This window comes from Mobula hypostoma, chromosome 2 (assembly GCF_963921235.1).
Source record: "Mobula hypostoma chromosome 2, sMobHyp1.1, whole genome shotgun sequence".
Lineage (NCBI taxonomy): Eukaryota > Metazoa > Chordata > Chondrichthyes > Myliobatiformes > Myliobatidae > Mobula > Mobula hypostoma.
In genome coordinates, this window is record NC_086098.1 from 174,025,799 (window position 1) to 174,044,942 (window position 19,144).

At 46.1% G+C, this 19,144-nt stretch overlaps 1 protein-coding gene across 7 annotated transcripts in view; it reads left to right on the top strand.

Moving 5' to 3' along the window:
* LOC134342682 (protein CBFA2T1-like) overlaps window positions 1–19,144 on the top strand; it is a 198,534-nt gene that overhangs the window by 165,308 nt on the left and 14,082 nt on the right. For all 7 annotated transcript variants that reach the window (XM_063041101.1, XM_063041094.1, XM_063041095.1 and 4 more), the window contains exons 8-9: window positions 1,987–2,179; window positions 9,114–9,182. In XM_063041101.1, the coding sequence (XP_062897171.1) occupies window positions 1,987–2,179; window positions 9,114–9,182 (262 nt within the window). The remainder of the gene's footprint in view (window positions 1–1,986; window positions 2,180–9,113; window positions 9,183–19,144) is intronic.

Consider the following 19,144-nt stretch of genomic DNA (forward strand, 5'->3'; position numbering starts at 1 on the left):
AGACTCTTGGCAGTGTGGAGGATCGGAGGTATCTTGGGATATGAGTCCATAGGACACTCAAAGCAGCTGCGCAGGTTGACTCTGTGGTTAAGAAGGCATACGATGCACTGGCCTTCATTAATCATGGAATTGAATTTAGGAGCCGAGAGGCAATGTTGCAGCTATATAGGACCCTGGTCAGACCCCACTTGGAGTACTGTGCTCAGTTCTGGTCACCTCACTACAGGAAGGATGTGGAAACCATAGAAAGGGTGCAGAGGAGATTTACAAGGATGTTGCCTGGATTGGGGAGCATGCCTTATGAGAATAGATTGAGTGAACTTGGCCTTTTCTCCTTGGAGCGACAGAGGATGAGAGGTGACCTGATAGAGGTGTGTAAGATGATGAGAGGCATTGATCGTGTGGATAGTCAGAGGCTTTTTCCCAGGGCTGAAATGGTTGCCACAAGAGGACACAGGTTTAAGGTGCTGAGGAGTAGGTACAGAGGAAATGTCAGAGCTAAGTTTTTTATGCAGAGAGTGGTGAGTGTGTGGAATGGGCTGCCGGCAACAGTGGTGGAGGTGGATACAATAGGGTCTTTTTAGAGACTTTTAGATCGGTACATGGAGCTTAGTAAAATAGAGGGCTATGGGTAAGCCTAGTAATTTCTAAGGTAGGGACATTTTCGGCACAACTTTGTGGGCCGAAGGGCCTGTATTGTGCTGTAGGTTTTCTATGTTTCAATAAAACGTAGAAGCAGAATTAGGCCGTTTAGCCCATTGCACCTACTCTGCCATTCCATCACGGCTGATTTATTTTCCTTCTAAATCCCATTCTCCTGCCTTCTCCCTGTAACCTTTGACACCCTTACTAATCAAGAACCTATCAGCCTCTGCTTTAAATATACCCAGTGACTTGGCCTCCACAGCTGCCTGTGGCAATGAATTCCACAGATTCACCACCTTCTGGCTGAAGATAATTCCTCCTCATCTCTGTTCTGAAAGGACATCCTTCTACTCTGAGGTTGTACCTTCTGATGTTAGTCTCATCCCACTGTAGGAACCATAGTACATTCCGTCTTTTCTGAAATTGCAATTGGTACTGGTTTATTATTGTACTGAGGTTAATGTTAGAAGCAGCTGTTTGCATGCCATCCTGACACATCGTTCCACACATAAGTACATCGCCTGTTTGTTATGTGCCATGTCTTATGACATGGGCGATCATGCCCTCTCCGTAACCATCATCATCCTTGGCAAATTTTTCTACAGGAGTGGTTTGCCATTGCCTTCTTCTGGGCAGTGTCTTTGCAAGACAGGTGACCCCAACCATTATCAATGCCCTTCAGAGATTGTCTGCCTGGTGTCCGTGGTCGCATAACCGGGACTTGTGATATGCTCCAGCTGCTCATATGACCATCAACCACCTGCTCCCATGGCTTTGCGTGACCCTGATCGGTGGGCTAAGCCAGTGTTACACCTTCCCCAAGGGTGATCTGCAGGCTGGTGGAGGGAAGGAGCACCTTACACCTCCTTTGGTGGAGACATATCTCCACCCTGCCACCGGATAAGTACATCAGGGTATTAAAAAGGACGAACAGAATGCAGAATACAGACAGGTACATGGATAGAAAAGTTTTAGAGCTGGGGTTTCCAACCAGGGATCCTCGGACCCCTTGCTTAATGGTGTTGGTCCATGACATAAAAAAGGTTGGGAACCCTTGGTTTATAGGGACTTGGACCAAACACAGGCAAATGGGACGAGTTCAGATGGGAAGTTTGGTCGGTATGGAACAGATGGGCCTGTTTCCATGATGCCGTCCATCAAGACTGCATTCTTATTTCGGGGTCATTATTGTCAATCTTCACACTTGTTCTCATCACCTGTCAGTCTGGGAGGTGTTCCCATAAACTTGCCTTCTAGAAGGGATATGTTAGGGTGTCCCGACTGGGTCTTGTCGTCTTCCTTCAAATGCAACCGCCAAACGAGCCTTCTGTTCACTTCCAGCTCCTGAACTGCATTATGGACATGGTGGAGAAGACCCGGCGGTCCCTGGCTGTCCTCTGTCGCTGCCAGGAGGCAGATCGCGAAGAGCTGAACTACTGGATGAGGCGTTACAATGACACCGAGGATGTGCGGAAGGGTGGCACCACTCACCTACGACAGCTCAGCCCCGGGAACGTGGACGCCATTCAGTCTGGTGAGCTTCGCTCTGATCCCTCACATTGGTTAGTCTTTAAGGGGAAGGGTGTTGATCTGAATCCTTAGTGTCAAAAGAGAAAAGGGAGTTGCTCCGGGTAAATTGGGAGGAACCTACTGATTCCAAGTTGTCTGTCACTTCCCCCAGTGCCCCTCCTCCCTTTTTTCCCATGGTCTACTCTCCTATCACATTGCTTCTTCTCCAGCCCTTTGCCTTTTCCACCTACCATCTCCCAGCTTATTACAACATCCCACACCCCCACCCAACATTTGCCGTTTCAGGCCGAGGCCCTTCTTCAGGACCAGGTATGGGTGGTGCAGCTGGTGGATCTGCCGCCTCACCGCTCCTGTGCCTGAAGTTCAATCCCAACGGCTTGCATTTTGCATTTCTCCCTGGCTGTCCCCCGGGCGGGTTTGTAGGCTAATTGGCCTCTGTAAATTGACCCTAGTCTGCAGGTGAAGGGTTGAAACCAGGTGGGGGAAGGGAGTAGGGGAGAGGGAAGGGAACTGATGGGAATAGAACAGGATGACTGTGAGTGGTTGCTTCATGATAGTCACATACTTGATGGGCTGAAGGGCCTCCCTCCACACTGTAGGATTCTATACAAAACCAGTGACTGAAGATTAAAGCATGCTATTGGGCTGTCCTGTGAGTCAAAAATGGCTGCTCAGGCTGTGAATAACATCTTGTTTGGGGAGGGGTACAAGCTGGCAGGTTAGAGGGGAAACCAGGTAGAGGGAAATTGGGTTGTCTTTTTGTATCAAGATCAAGGGCTTTCCAGAATTACTCTTTTCCTTTGAACTCTGAAATTCTTATAAGGCTGAGAGATTTTAATGCTGGGGAAGTGAATGTCCTCTGGGTAGATTTTTCCATTGGTATTGCTGCAGCCTCACAGTTAGGGTGCAGTGAGAAACTGTTTCTGGCCCCCCCCTTCCCGGCTGGTGGCGTAGTGGCATCAGCGTCGGACTTCAGGAAAAAAGGTCCCGAGTTCGAATCCAGCGGCTCCCCGCACGCTTTCCATCCATGCAGGGTTACGAGCTGGTGATCTCTTTGGAAACTCACCCGGCAGAAGGCAATGGCAAACCACTGCTGTAACTTGCCTTGTACACGGTTCCCCACTACGTCAGAGAGGCGTGGAGGGAAATCGCCCGCTAACCGGAGAAACTCTGGATGCAACATACCTTTCCCTTCCTTCCTTCCTCACACAGTTTGTTCCTCACCACACCCTGGCTGACAGGTTTCTGCCCCCTGACTCACACCAGGACAACATTCCAAGGATCAGTGGGCACTCCTGGGCTCCTCACTCGAAGAACCACACACGCAGGATGATGGAGGAACTCAGCATGACAGGCAGCATCTGGGGAGGGAAACGAACAGTCGGCGTTTTGGGCTGAGACCCTTCATCGGGACTGGAAAGGAAGGGGGCAAAAGCCAAAATAAGAAGGTGGGGAGTGGGAGAGGAGTACAAGTTGGCAGGTGATAGGTGAGACCAGGTGACGGTAAAGGTGGGTGGGTGGGAGAGGGAGATGAAGTGAGAAACTGGGAGGAAATAGCTAGAAGGCATAAAGGCAGAAGAAGAAGAAGAAGGAATATGATAGGAAAGGAATAAATGGAAGTGGACGGGCAACTGGAGGGAGGTTGTGAGGGTAGGGGAGGGGAAGGCCACTGAAGTGAGGGAAAATAAAGATGGAGGGTTGGAGGTGTGGAAACAAAGGTAAGTGAAAAAACCTATGTTCATGCCATCAGGTTGGAGGTTGCCAAGATGGAATAGGAGAATTGGCTCCTCCAACCTTGTTTAGCTTCATTGTAGCAATAAAGGAGGTCATGGACAGACATGCTGGTCTGGAAATGGGAAGTGGAATTGAAATGGGTGGTGACTGGAGATCTTGGCTCTTGTGCCCAGTTCTTCTTCAACCTTCTTATTCTAGGTTTTGCCCCCTTCCTTTCTCATCATGATGAAGTGCCTCAGCCTGAAATGTCGACTGTTTATTCCTCTCCATAGATACTGCCTGACCTGCTGAGGTCCTCGAGATTTCCAGTCTCTGCAGAATCTCTTGGGCTCCTCAACCCATTGCCCCTCTGGGCTGTGGATCACGTGGCAACGTGAGGCTGTGCATCTAAACTTCATCCTGCCCTGGTTTCCCATCTATAAAACCTTAAGATATAGGAAAATAATTAGGCCATTCAGCCCATCCAATCATGGCTGATTATCCTGCCTCGTCACTGTAACTTTTGGCGCCCTTACCAATTATGAACTATTAACCTCCCCTTTAAATATACCCAATGACTTGGCCCCGACAGCCATCTGTGGCGATGAATTCCACAGATTCGCCACCTCTGGCTGAACAAATTCCTTCTCATCTCTGTTCTAAAGCTTCCATTCTGAGGCTGCGTCTGCTAATCCTATTCTTCCCCCATCCTCCTGCACCTTTCCCCACTCTGGCCCAGCTGGCGGACATTTTGTGACCGCGCCCAGTGTCAGTTGTCTCCACACAAAATGGTGCTTTGCCATCTGGATTGCTTGTCGTCCCTGTATGTGGTTGAGGTCCCTTCCCTGCCTCGGCTCATGCAGGCAGCTTGACAGTGCTGAATGAGCAGCCGGTCTGTCTGAGCTGATTTGCATTCACATATTGTCTTTCACAAGCTCCCTGGAATTCATTATACCTTTCTGAAATGCAGTCATTCAGATGTAAAGCGGTACAGATAATTTGTATACAAGAAGATCCCAGAGCTAGCAAAGGAAAGCTGCAGGTCGCCGGGGAACTGTTTCACCTGGGGAGTCCGAGTCAGGTTTATTATCACTGACTTATTGGGGCAGCACAGTCGAGTAGTGGTTAGCTAACACTATTAAGGCTGATTTATACTTGTGTGCACTAGCTTACGCCATGGCCTACGCAAGTGGGCTACGCTGTTATGAACATTTATATTTGTCCGTTGGTGTGTCTGCGTCACTCTGCAATTCACCGCCAAAACGCTAGTTGGTGATGGGGTTTCTATGCCACTCTGTTGAAACTCAACACAAAGAAACTCAAACTTCAAACAATGGCGACTGAAACTGAAGGAGGGTGAATTTTCTGTGCTTGTCCGGCCACTGAGAGACATGGACGAGGAGATGCATTTCAAATGTTTTCGGATGTTGGCAGGTAGATTTGACGATTTGGTTCATAGTCTCCAACCATTTATTTCTCATCAGTGTACGCACAGTATACTCAGAGACTGGCATCACCATTCGAGTTTTAGCTCCAGGTGGAAGTCAACAGATTGTAGAAGCTAGCTACAAACTGGCATCAAGCACAGGGTTCTCCATAATTTCGGAGGTCTGTAAAGCTTTATGGAAAGCATTGCAGCCAGAGTTCCTTCCCTGCCCTTCAGTCGCCCAATGGGAAGCTATTGCAGTGCAGGAGGAAATGCGATGCTACCAAGCGGACCAATCACAGTTGTTTTGGTCTGCATCGCCGCGATGCGTAGTTACATTTTGGGAGAGGGGCACATTAGGCTACGGCGTAGGGTACAGCGTAGGGTACACGGCTACGGCGTACATTTGATGCACAAGTATAAATCAGCCTTCACAGTGCCAGCGACCTGGGTTGGATTCATCCATCATCTGTAAGGAGCTTATCCCTTCTCCGCATGACTGTGTGGGTTTCCTCTGTGTGCCCCTGTTTCCTCCCACAGTCCAAAGACGTACAGGTTAATTGGGCTTACAGGTATAATTGTGTGCTGTATCTCTAAATAGTAATGCGAAACAGTGCAAATAATTTGCATGCGGGGTGGGGGGCAAGGGGTTCCTACAGCAAGTAACGTTAAGTTGAGGAGATCATCGAGGACGTTCATCGGGGAATTCAGAATCAGGTTCATTATCACCGACATATGCTGTGAAATATGTTACAAGGATGTTGCCTGGATTGGGGAGCATGCCTTATGAGAATAATTTGAGTGAACTCGGCCTTTTCTCCTTGGAGCGACGGAGGATGAGAGGTGATCTGATAGAGGTGTATAAGATGATGAGAGGCATTGATCGTGTGGATAGTCAGAGGCTTTTTCCCAGGGCTGAAATAGCTGCCACAAGAGGACACAGGTTTAAGGTGCTTGGGAGTAGGTACAGAGGAGATGTCAGGGGTAAGTTTTTTATGCAGAGAGTGGTGAGTACATGGAATGGGCTGCTGGTGATGGTGGTAGAGGTGGATACGATAGGGTCTTTTAAGAGACTCCTGGGTTAGGTACATGGAGCTTAGAAAATGGAGGGCTATGGGTAAGCCTAGGTAGTTCTAAGGTAAGGACATGTTTGGCACAGCTTTGTGGGCCTAAGGGCCTGTATTGTGCTGTAAGTTTTCTATGTTTTCGTGGCAGTGGTACAGAGTAAAACATAAAAATTACAAAGAGTTACAAAATAGATAAATAGTGCCAAAGTCAAATAGGAAGGTAGTGCTGATGGGTCCATGGACTATTCAATAATCTGATGGTGGCCCGACTGTTTCCAGGCTTGTGTTTGCAATCCTTTTTCATAAACACTACCACATTATCCTCATTAGACCTCATTATAGGAAGGGTGTGGAGGCTTTAGAGACGGTGTAGAGGGGAATGTACCAGGATGCTGCCTGGATTGGAGAGCATGTCTGGCTGAGAGGAAAGGTTGAGTGAGCAAGGGCTTTTCTCTTTGGAGCGAAAGAGGATGAGGGGTGATTTGATAAGAGTTGTACTAGATGATGAAAGACATAGGTAGAGTGAACAGCCAATGCCTTTTTCCCAGGGTATAAATGGCTAATACAAGGAGGCATAATTTTAAGGTGATTGGAGGAAAGTATGGGGGGTGGTATCAGGTAGGTGTTTTTACAGAGAGCGGAGGGTGCATGGAACACTGTCAGGGGTGGTGGTAGAGGCAAATACATTAGGGACATTTATAAAGCTCTTAAATATGCATGTGGATGATAGAAAAATGGTGAGCTATGTGGGGGGAAGGGTTCGATTGATGTTAAAATAGGTTAGGAGGTTGGCATGACATCGTAGGCTGTAGGGTCTGTACTGAGAGGTACTGTTCTACAGTACTGTGCAAAAGTCTTAAGCACAAACTGTATGTATAGCTAGGGTGACTAAAACTTTTGTAGAGTACTGTATTTGTTAATGCAGAACAGACAGCAAGTTTGTAAATCTGGCAGGAGCAAAGGATGTTGGGAATGGTGAGGATGGAGCTCCGCAGGAGGGGTGTGTGACAGGTGGCAGAGGAGAGCCAGGGGTGGGAGGTGGCACGAGTGCAGACACACCCAGCCCTGAGACACCAGGCAAGGTCATTTGATTCCAAATACCTTGGATTATTGATCATATGAGAATGTCTTTAGTCATAGTCATATAGTCATAGTCATACTTTATTGATCCCGGGGGAAATTGGTTTTCGTTACAGTTGCACCATAAATAATTAAATAGTAATAAAACCATAAATAATTAAATAGTAATATGTAAATTATGCCAGGAAATAAGTCCAGGACCAACCTACTGGGTGTCTGACCCTCCAAGGGAGGAGTTATAAAGTTTGATGGCCACAGGCAGAAATGACTTCCTATGACACTCTGTGTTGCATCTCGGTGGAATGAGTCTCTGGCTGAATGTACTCCTGTGCCCAACCAGTACATTATGTAGTGGATGGGAGACATTGTCCAAGATGGCATGCAACTTGGACAGCATCCTCCTTTCAGACATCACCGTCAGAGAGTCCTGTTCCATCTCCACAACATCACTGGCCTTATGAATGAGTTTGTTGATTCTGTTGCTGTCTGCTACCCCAGCACACAACCGCAAACATGATAGCACTGGCCACCACAGACTCGTAGAACATCCTCAGCATCGTCCGACAGATATTAAAGGACCCCAGTCTCCTCAGGAAATAGAGACGGCTCTGACCCTTCTTGTAGACAGCCTCAGTGTTCTTTGACCAGTCCAGTTTATTGTCAATTCGTATCCCCAGGTATTTGTAATCCTCCACTATGTCCACACTGACCCCCTGGATGGAAACAGGGGTCACCGGTACCTTAGCTCTCCTCAGGTCTACTACCAGCTCCTTAGTCTTTTTCTGATGCTTCCCTCTCCCGATCCATGATTCCCCTCTCCCTGCCCCTTTCCCACTCTCAGTCCACAATAGAGACCCACATCAGCTTCAGATTTATCATCATTCACATAGGTCATGAGATTAGTTATTCTTGTACCAGCATCAGCTGCAATGCATAAGATTAGTACAAAGGTCTTGGGCTCCCTAGCTATGTAAAAGTAACCCAGACTTCTGCATAGTACTATATATCCTATATTCTGTCTGAGCAAGTAGCTGCCATAGAGTTGTAGTCATAGAGCGATTAATACTGAAAAAGGCCCTTTAGCCCATTGAGTCCATATCAACAATCAAACATCAATTCTACTTTATCCTATTTTCTTTCTCTCCTCATGATCTCATCAGCTCCCTGACGTTCTACCAGTCATCGACACTCCAGGGTCAGTTTTACCATGGTAATCGGTTCACCAGTCCACGCGTCTGGGATGTAAGAGGAAGCCCACATGGTCACAGGGGAAGTATGCAGACCAGACACAGAAAGCGAGAGAGTGCCTGAGGCCTGGAGGGAATGGGGTTTCTGGGTCTTATCAGGCCATTTGTTCCCCAGTGTTTGAAGTCTGCTGAAAGAAGGCAGATCTGACAGTGCAGCATGAGAGGGATCTGACTCCACAAGCCACAATGGAAAGGAGTAAACAGTTGATGTTTCAGGCTGAAACCCTTCAGTTGTCACTATATTGCCGGAGGAAGGAGACCTCTCCAATCCTCTGATGTCATTGTTTGCCAGGATGCAGTGTTCATCTCACTGAACCTATTACGTCTGCCTGCACTGGAGATCCCTCTGGTGAAGGTGTGGGGAACAGGCTTCCAGTTACCTGAAGCTGATTTGTATTTCTTTAGAGCTTCTTCGGGAGATCACCCACCGACCGGCGGCTGGCTACGTCCCTGATGACATCTGGAAAAAGGCAGGTAAGACACACTGGACATCACTTAGCCTCTCTTGGTTTAGATTACAGCAACTCTTCTCTTCTGAACATAAAAATCAGAGGAAACAGGAGCAGCGGTCCAGACCTTTCACCCCATAAGGTTGTGGCTAACCTGCTTCCATTGATTCCATATCCTTTGATTTCCTTCATGCGCAGAAATATAATGATCTCTGTGGACTTGGAGAGAATGTTTCCTATAGTCGGGGAGTCTAGGACCAGAGGACGCCCCTTTAGAACAGAGCTGAGGAGGAATTTCCTTAGCCAGAGATTGGTGAATCTGTGGAATTCAACGTACAGACATCTGTGGAGGTCAAGTCATTGAGTATATTTAAATCAAATGTTGGTAGGTTCTTGATTAATCAGGGTGTCGAGTTATGGGAAGAAAGCAGGGGAATGGGGTTGAGAGGGATGATAAATCAGCCATGGTGGAATGGCGGAGTAGCCTGGATGGGCCAAATGGCCTGATTCTGCTCCTATGTCTTACAGTCTTATGGACTGATTGCAATGACTGCGTCTCAACAACTATCCAGGGTAGAAAATCACAAAGGTTCACTACCTACCAAGTGAAAAAAAATCCCTTTCATCTCATTCTTAAATGTTCTAACTCTTGTTCTCAAACTGCAGCCCTACATAGTCCTCTATTTCTCTATCATCCATGTGCCCATCTAGGAGTTTTTTAAATGTCCCTAATGTACCTGCCTCTGTCACCACCCCGGCAAGGCATTTTATGCACCCATCACTCTGTAAAAAACCTAAGACATAAGATATTTTCCCCCTATACGTTCCTCCAGGCTCTGACATCCCCCACTATTTTCAGTAGTTCCTCTTAATGTCAGAGAATGTACACAGTATACAACCTGAAATTCTTACTCTTCACAGACATCCACAAAACAGAAGAAAACCCCAAAGAATGAATGACAGAAAAATGTTAGAATCCCAAAGCCCCCACTCCCCCCTCCCACACATATCGACCCTCCCCCACTTGTTCCAGCAGGAAGCATCAGCACCCAGCAACCACCTCCATTCCTGCAATCACCTTAAAATTATACCCCCTCTATTAGCTATTTCTGTCCTGGGAAAAGTCTCTGGCTATCCATATGATGTGTACCTCTAATCTTCTTGTATGCCTGTATCAAGTCATCACTCGTCCTCTTTCGCCCCAAAGAGAAAAGCCCTACATTGCTCAACCTTTCTTCATAAGACCTGCTCTCTAATCCAGGAAGCATTCAGATAAATCTCCTATACACCCTCTCTAAATCCTTCCACATCTTTCCTATAATGAGAGGACCAGAACTGGACACATTATTCCAAGTGTGGACTAATTAGAGTTTTGTAGAGCTGCAGTGGGACCTGTGGTGTGGAAACATCTCAATAGATGAGTGTAGTTATCCCCTTTTGTTGAAGAGCCTGATTGTTGAGGGGTGGTAACTGTTCTTGAACCTGGTGGTGCGAGTCCTGAGGCTCTGGTACCTTCTACCTGACGGCGGCAACAAGAAAGGAGCACGGCCTGGGTGGTATGGATTTTTGATGATGGATGCTGCTTTTCATGTAGAGGTTTTCAGTGGTTGGGAGGGCTTTACCCATGATGTACTGGGCTGAATCCACTACTGAGGTGACTTCTGTACATTAAATACTAGATTTTTAAAAAAATGTTTTGCAAGTTTGCATTTTTTTTTTGTCCACATAAAGTTTTAGATTAAAAAAGAAGCTTCACCTCCTGTTGGTGGTAATAAAAGGATAATATTAATATTGAAGAAAGACTACCAATAATGAACTGTGATACTTAGTCACTAAAATACCTTGGTGACCTGCCAGACAATGAGGCTTTCCCTTGATCGGGGTCACCCATGGACATTGTGATCCAGCTGTCTGCGTGATACACAAGCCAGAGCAGTGCGATATAGGGAGCTGGGTTAGATTTAGGTTCTGTTAATATCAGAGAATGTATACGGTATACAACCTTAAATTTGTACTCTTCACAGACATCCGTGCAACAAGGGACCCCATAGAATGAATGATAGGACATTGAAGCCCCGAAACCACCCCCCCCCACCACCCTTCGCAGAAGCAGCAGCAAGCATCAACCTCCCATTCCCCCCTTGCACTGACAATAGCAAGTTCATTGACATCCATCCCCAACCCCCACACTGTGCACGCAACAGCAAAATCTGATCCAGAGTCCATCAAAACTACAGTCCATCACCCAACACTTTGGTATCACCGACAGGCTTTCTCTCACCAGCGAGGGAGAGAGAGAGAGATCGCTCCTGCAACAATACGAGGGGAGACCAGCGACTTGCCGTTCTGATGTTACAACCTTCCACGTTGCTCCTTCAAACCCTCGGTGGGAATCGCTCGAGTACAGGGAGCTAGTGGCATAACACATCTTTGGGAGGTGTGGCTCTCAGTGCTTGAAAGGCCAGGTCACTGTGTGCTCACTCCTGCAGGCACAGGGTACTTGGGCTCTCTTTGTGCCTGGTAAACAATACAGTTTGAAGACGACTAAATAAGCTTCTGGTTATGGTTTTACAACCCAGTGGTCATGATATGATTTGTTCTCTTGAAAGTGCAACCATAGCAATAAGGTTATATTTCATTCTACATACTCTAGCTGGAGTGTTCAGTTAGATTGAATAGCCTAGAACTTGGAACGAGTTGAGCATATTGTTCACAAAATTTAGACGAATTTCCAGTAACCCGTTCCAGCTTTTCCATTGTCAGAAAGAGTCCGGATAAGCTAAGTTTGTTTTCTTGGAGTACAGGAGGCTAAAAGGGAACTCTGGGAGAGGCAGATAAAATTATGTGAGGGGTCAGATAGGGTGGAGAGCAAAAATCCTTTTTCCTGTCAATAGAGATGGGTTCTCGGGCTTAGAGGCTAAGGAACATGTGAAGGCCAGGAGCTGGACTTGGTTGTCAGAGGCTGCTTGAGACGCATACCATTGGGAGCGTCTAATAGGTAGGTCAGGGGTTCCCAGCCTTTTTTATGCCATGGACCCTTACTATTAACCGAGCGGTCCATGGACCCAGGTTGGGAATCCATTACCATCACCCTGCTGCTATAGCAACCCTAAGGACCTGCCAGAAAGGCATACAGTCAAAACTGATTGCCAGCCTGAGGTTGAGAGAAGGTACTACATAAATGCGGAAGAGCAAAAAAATAGTTGGATAATTGAATGTTCATACCATTGGGTTGTAGACTATCCAGGTGGAAAATTAAGTGCTGCTTTTGTAGTTTATGTTTAGCCTCACATTGGCAGTAATGAAAGCCAAGGACTGACAGTTTGGTGTGGGTGAGTTTGACCTTACACTGCCAACAGGGAAATTATAGACGCAAGAGATTTTGCAACTGTTGGAGGTCCAAAGCAACACACACAAAATGCTGGAGGAACTCAGCAGGTCAGGCAGCATCTGTGGAAAAGAGTAAACTGCAGCGTTTTAGGCTGAGATCCTTCATCAGGACTGGAAAGGAAGGGGAAAGATGCCAGAATAAGAAGGTGTGGAGAGGGGAGGAGGACAAGGTGGAAGGTGGTAGGTGAAGCCAGGTGGGTGGGGGAAGAGGGATGAAGTAAGAAGCTGGAAGGTGATAGGTGAAAGGGCTGGAGAAGAGGGAATGTGTTAGGAGGGAGAATGGACCATGTGAGAAAGGAAGGGAAGAGGGGCACCAGCGGGAGGTTATAGGCAGTGGTGGAGAAGAAGTAAGAGGCCAGAGTGGGGAATAGAAGAAGAGGGAAGTTGGAGGGGGAATTGTAAGTTGGAAAAATCGATTGGTTGGACGCTGACTAGATGGATATGAGGTGTTGCTCCTCTACTCTGAGAGTGACCACGTTATAGCAGAGGAGAGGCCATGGAGCAACATGTCGGAACAGGAATGGGAATAGGAATTAAAATGGTTGGCTTCTGGGAAATCCTGCTTTTTGCAGATGGAGCCGAGGTGCTTGACAAAGTGGCCCCCAATCTGCTTTGGGTCTCACCAATGTGGAGGAGGCCACACCAGGAGCAGCAGATACAGTAGACGACCTCAGCAGGTTCGCAGGTGAAGTGTTGCCTCACCTGGAAGGGGCCCTGAATGGAGGTGAGGGAGGAGGTGAATGGGCAGGTTTTGCTCTTCTGCCACCTGCAGGGATAAATGCCGGGGGGTAAATACATTAGATTCTGCTGATGCTGGAAATCCAGAGTAACACACACAGAATGCTGGAGGAACTCAGCAGGAACTTGATGCTGATTCTTCATTCATGCCCATAGATCCTGCCTGATCTGATGAGTTCCTCCAGCATTTTGTGTGTATTTCCCTCGAGGTGCTGCATTTATTTCAGGGAATAATATGTATGAACGTGGCGCAGGAGTCGAGGGGTAAATGACACAGATAAATAAATCATTGGCTGGTGTAAAAATAAAATCTCTGGTCCTCCCTTCCTGGGAAGGGGGTGGGAGGGAGGGAAGGGAGAGAGAGATGAAAGGAAGAAGAATTATTCAAACTTGACTGAGCTACAGTTAGAATACAAACGCATATAGAGGCCCTTCAAATGATTTATAACGATCATGTCAGAACAGGGTGGTTTTCCTTTCCAGGAAAGCTTAACAGTCCTGAAGTTATTTTGTCAAAAAATGAGCAAGCGCATAATAGAGGTGTTTACCAAGTGTTTGGCAAAAGCATTTCCACTAGCAGGAGAAACTGCAATGTAAAATTGTCCTTAGTAAACCTTACAGGATCTTTGTTCGAGTTCAATGTAGATGTATGCCACCATATACCAACCTGAGATTCTTCTTGCGGGCAGACTCAACAAATCCAGTAACCATAATAGAATCAATGAAAGACCTCACCCAACAGGGCGGACAACCAGTGTGCAAAAATCAACAAACTCTGCAAATACTAAAAGAAAGAAGAAGAAAAGGGAAAATTAATTAATTAACTAACTAATTAATGCAGCATAATAAAAAATTAAGTAAATTGAATGGGTAACCAAACTAATAAATACATTTATTTATTGACAGAATGTAAGGAGGTTGGAGCTGAGAAGGAAAATTGATCAGCCACAATGAAGTGGTGGAGCAGACTCAATGGTCACATGGTCTAATTCTGTTCCTATATCTTCTGATCTTATAAATAAATAAGCAATAAATATCAAGAACGTGGGATGAAGAGTCCTTGAAAATGAGTCCATTGGATTTGGGAACATTTTAATGATGGGGCAAGTGCAGTTGAGTGAAGTTATCCCCTTTTGTTCAACAGCCTAATGGTTGCAGGGTACTATCTGTTCCTCGACCTGGTGGTGTGAGTCATGAGCTTCCTGTACCTTCTTCCTGATGGTAGCGGGAAGAAGAGAGCCTGACTTGGGTGGTGGTGATGATCCCTGATGGTGGACGCTGCTTTCCTGCGACAATGCTCTGTGTAGATGTGTTCAGTGATGGGGAGGGCTTTACCCGTGATGGACCGGGCCGTATACACTACTCTGTAAGATTTTCCGCTCAAGGGCAATGTTGTTTCCATACCAAGCTGTGATACAGACAGTCAATATACTCTCCAACACACATCTTAACCGCTAGTTAACAGTTAATTGCCATCCAGTGATTTGGATGTGTTTGCACGGATAACAATGTCACTTCACTAAGAAAATGGTTCATTTAAAGACCGGCAGAAACTTATGAAAGTAGCTACGACAACTAAACATCAGAAATGCAGGGAGTGGATCAGTTCAAAATAAATTTATTATCCAAGTACGTATATGTCACCCTATACTACCCTGAGACTTATTTTCTTGCAGGCATTCACAGTAGAACAAAAAAATACAATGGAATCAATGAAAGACCACATTGACAAGTTTTTCAGAACATGGAACAGAGGAACAGGCCCTTTGGCCCGTAGTGCTGTGCCAAATAATGAAGCTAATGTCAGCTAATCCCTAATACCTGCATAATGTTCTTGTGCCTTCATTTCTCTGCGTTTGCACGAACCTGTCTGAAAGCCTCTTAACCACCTCTGTTGTATCTGCCTTCATGACCACATTCCAGGCACCCACTGCTCTCTGTGTAAAAGATTTTCCCTGCACATCTTTGAACGCCCCCTCTCGTCTTGGACATATCCCCTCAAGTACTAGACATCTTGACCATGGAAAAGGGGCACTGGCTGTCGATCTCATAATTATGTGTTTCAATTCAATCTCAGTCACACAGAACAAGATTGATTGACGGGAATAAGTCTGAAATGAAGTTTTCACTCTTTGCAGCTTAAATCCAACTGGAATTTCAGGGGTAGAAAACATGTTTAAGACAGAATAGTTTATTATATTTAGAGGTACAGCACAATACAGGCCCTTCCGGCCCAATGAGCCCAGACCCTCCAGCTACACCCATGTGGCCAATTAACCCGCTAATCGGTACGTCTTTGGACTGTGGGAGGAAACTGGAGCACCCAGAGGAAACCCATGCAGTCACAGAGAGAACACAAAATCTCTTTACAAACAGCAGAACGAATTGAACCCAGTTGACTGGTGCAGTAATTTACTGCCTGGTGGGAGGGGCAGAAGAGAGAATGTTCAGGGTTGGAAGTTGTTATGTCTTGTAACTTCAAACACCAAATTAATTCAAAGGAAAACATTGGATCCTGGGAATACGGGTCTGACTTAATCTTTACTTTTAGCAGGGCACGTACATTTCACGTGGTAGTGTGCAATTAATGTATTTATACATATAACCTGTAGTTAATTAAACAAACAAGAATACTTAATCAAACTATATATATAGTTTGATATATATATATATATATATACAAGATTACTCAAATGTTACGTAAATATCGAAAACACAACAGAAGGGTCTTTGATTATGTTGGCTGCTTCGTTGAGGCAGTGAATAATGTAGACAGAGTCCATGGTGGGGAGGCTGGCTTTTGTGATGGAACTGAGCTATGTTTGTGTAAGGCTATAGACAAACCGTGCTCCTCAGTGCCTAGGGAAACCACAACCAGCCAACTATGTAAGCCAATTTATGTGGGGGCTGCATAAGTGCCCAATTCACAGATCAGACACAGCACCATAAGCGGTTAAATACATACACTTCATAAATCTTACTGCAAATATCGGTTAACAAAGAATACACCGTAAAAGAATAAAACAAAGAAAGGCGCCGAAGTTCAAATAAGAGTTTTAAAAGTCAGTGCGCTTAAGGTTTCATTGGAGCTCAATGTCCCGCAGGACCTTGACCCTCCGTCCTCGGCCTCGGACAACCCGCGTGGGACCACTCCTTGGGTGGCCGACCAGAGTACCTCTGAATGCGACCTTCCTCTGTCTTCTCCGCCCGAAAACCCGCCAAACCACACGGTTCCCAGCCATATGAGACAGAATATCACCCACAAAAAGAATAACATGGACACTCATTGATTCGTTTCCTCCCTTATCAATAATATAACCCAAACAAGCAGGGAGAGAGAGAACTCCTTACAATGCAGTTATTATTACAGAAAAAAAAAATTATATAACATACAAAGAAGCCATTTTAGACACCTCAGCAGCCAATGTAACCAAGACCCAGTTACATTTGCAACTCAGCAATTTCTTGCAGTCTTGGGCAGAGCCGTTTTCATATCAAGCCATGATGCATCCAGATAGGATGTGTTCAGTTGGGCATCTCTAAAAATTGCTGAGGATTTGCTGAATTTCCTCAGTTTTCTGAGGATATAGAAGTGCTCATTAGGTAATTTAGATGGGCTGAAGGACCTGTTTTCCATGGTCTTGAACCCAGAACCTTTTGATTCTGCAAGATATCACACAGCTCTGTGAGGGCTCAGTGGTGGTGATGGGGGTCTTGGGAACTTGTGTGAAATGGCTGTAGCCTGCCTTGAACAGGAAAGAGTGTGTATGTGTGAGGGCGTCAGTGTGCAGAAGAGGGTGGAAACTCAGTGAAGATGAAAAATACGAGCAGCAGGGAAAGCACCCAGTGTTGATCATGTGAGTTTGCAGTTTTGATGTTTCCTCTAACGGTCGGGTAGTTTGACAGCTGGCGGAGAAAGGCTTGGTGTCTTCGTACCAGACGGCATTCCATTCTGCGGGGGAGGGGAGAGACGGAGCGAAAAAGAGCAGAGGGTGGAAGGAAGAAAACTGTCGCGCTGTCTCACCTGCAGAAAATGCACCATCTGCCAACCCAGAGCGGAATTAGCGCCAAAGTCTCACTCTGCCCTGGCAACTTCTGGGCGCTTGGTTCCGTGAGAGTTTGTGTGTGTCGTTGCCATCTGCAGCTGGTAACCATATCACACTCTTCTCAAGCACCTGCCACTTTTTATTTATTTGTCGACAGGTTCCCCCGCTGGACGGGTAAGGGATCACGATGCTTATGTTACTGCGTTGACATCCAGTTGTCTGGCCCAGATGCCCAAGTTCGAACTTGATCACAGCACCAGGTCATTGGGTTAAAAAAAAATTCTACTTGTAGATTAAAAATCAAAATCAAAACTGTAGGTGAAGTCTCAAGAGGCAGCAGAGGCTGGAATGTGGAACAAACAGCATCTGTGGGGGAAAGGAACTAGAACATAGAACACTACAGCACAGTACGGGCCCTTCGGCCCACATTCTTGTGCCAACCTTATAAGCTACTCGAAGCTAATTGTTTTGTACATAGCCCTCTGTTTTTCAAACATGCATGTGCCTTTTTAAGTGTCTCTTAAATGTCCCAAATGTATCTACCTCAACCACCACCCCTGGCAGCATGTTCCATGCACCCACCAATCTCAGTGTAAATGTCTTACCTCTGACATGACCCCCCCCCCACATTCTTTCCTCCATGCCCCCTGGTATTAGCCATTCCACTCTGGGAAATAGTCTCTCTGGCTAGCCACTAGGTCTATGGTTTATATCATCTTTTAGACCATAGGACATAGGAGCAGAATTAGGCCATCTGGCCCATCGAGTCTGCTCCACCATTCAATCATGGCTGATTGTTTTTCCTTCTCCTCCTCAACCCCGGTTCCCGGCCTTGTCCTGGTAACCTTTGATGCCATGTCCAATCAAGAACCTATCAATCTGTACCTTAAATACACCCAACGACCTGGCCTGCACAGCTGCGTGTGGCAACAAATTCCACAAATTCACCACCCTTTGGCTAAAGAAATTTCTCCACATCTCTGTTTTGAAAGGGCGCCCCTCTATCATGAGGCTGTGTCCTCTTGTTTGGGAAACTTCCTTTCCACATCTACTCTGTCTAGGCTTTTCAACATTCAAAAGGTTTCAATGAGATCCCCTCTTATCCTTCTGAATTCCAGTGAGTACAGATCCAGAGCCATCAAACATTCCTTGTATGAGAACGTTCCTGGAATCGTCTTTGTGAACCTCCTCTGGACCCTCTCCAATGCCAGCACACCTTTTCTAAGATGAGAGGCCAAAAACTGTTTACAATACTCAAGGTGAGGCCTCACCAGTGCCTTATAAAGTCTCAGCATCACATCCTTGCTCTTGTATTATAGACCTCTTGAAATAAATGCTAACATGGCATTTGCCTTCCTCACTACCGACTCTACTTACAAGTTAACCTTTAGGGTGTTCTGCACAAGGACTCTCAAGTCCCTTTGCATCTCTGAATTTTCTCCCCATTTAGAAAATAGTCCGCAGATTTATTTCTACTACAAAAGTGCAAGACCATGCATTTTCCAACATTGTATTTCATTTGACACTTTCTTGCCCATACTCCTAATCTGTCTTAAATCCTTCTGCATCCTATCTGTTTCCTCAACACTACCTGCCCCTCCACCAATCTTCGGATCATCTGCAAACTTGACAACAAAGCCATCTATTCCATCATCTAAATCATTGATATACAGCATAAATAGAAGTGGTCCCAACACCGATCCCTGCGGAACACCACTAGTCACTGGCAGCCAACCAGAAAAGGATCCTGTTATTCCCACTCGCTGTCTGCTACTAACCATGTTAGTAACTTCCCTGTAATACCATGGGCTGT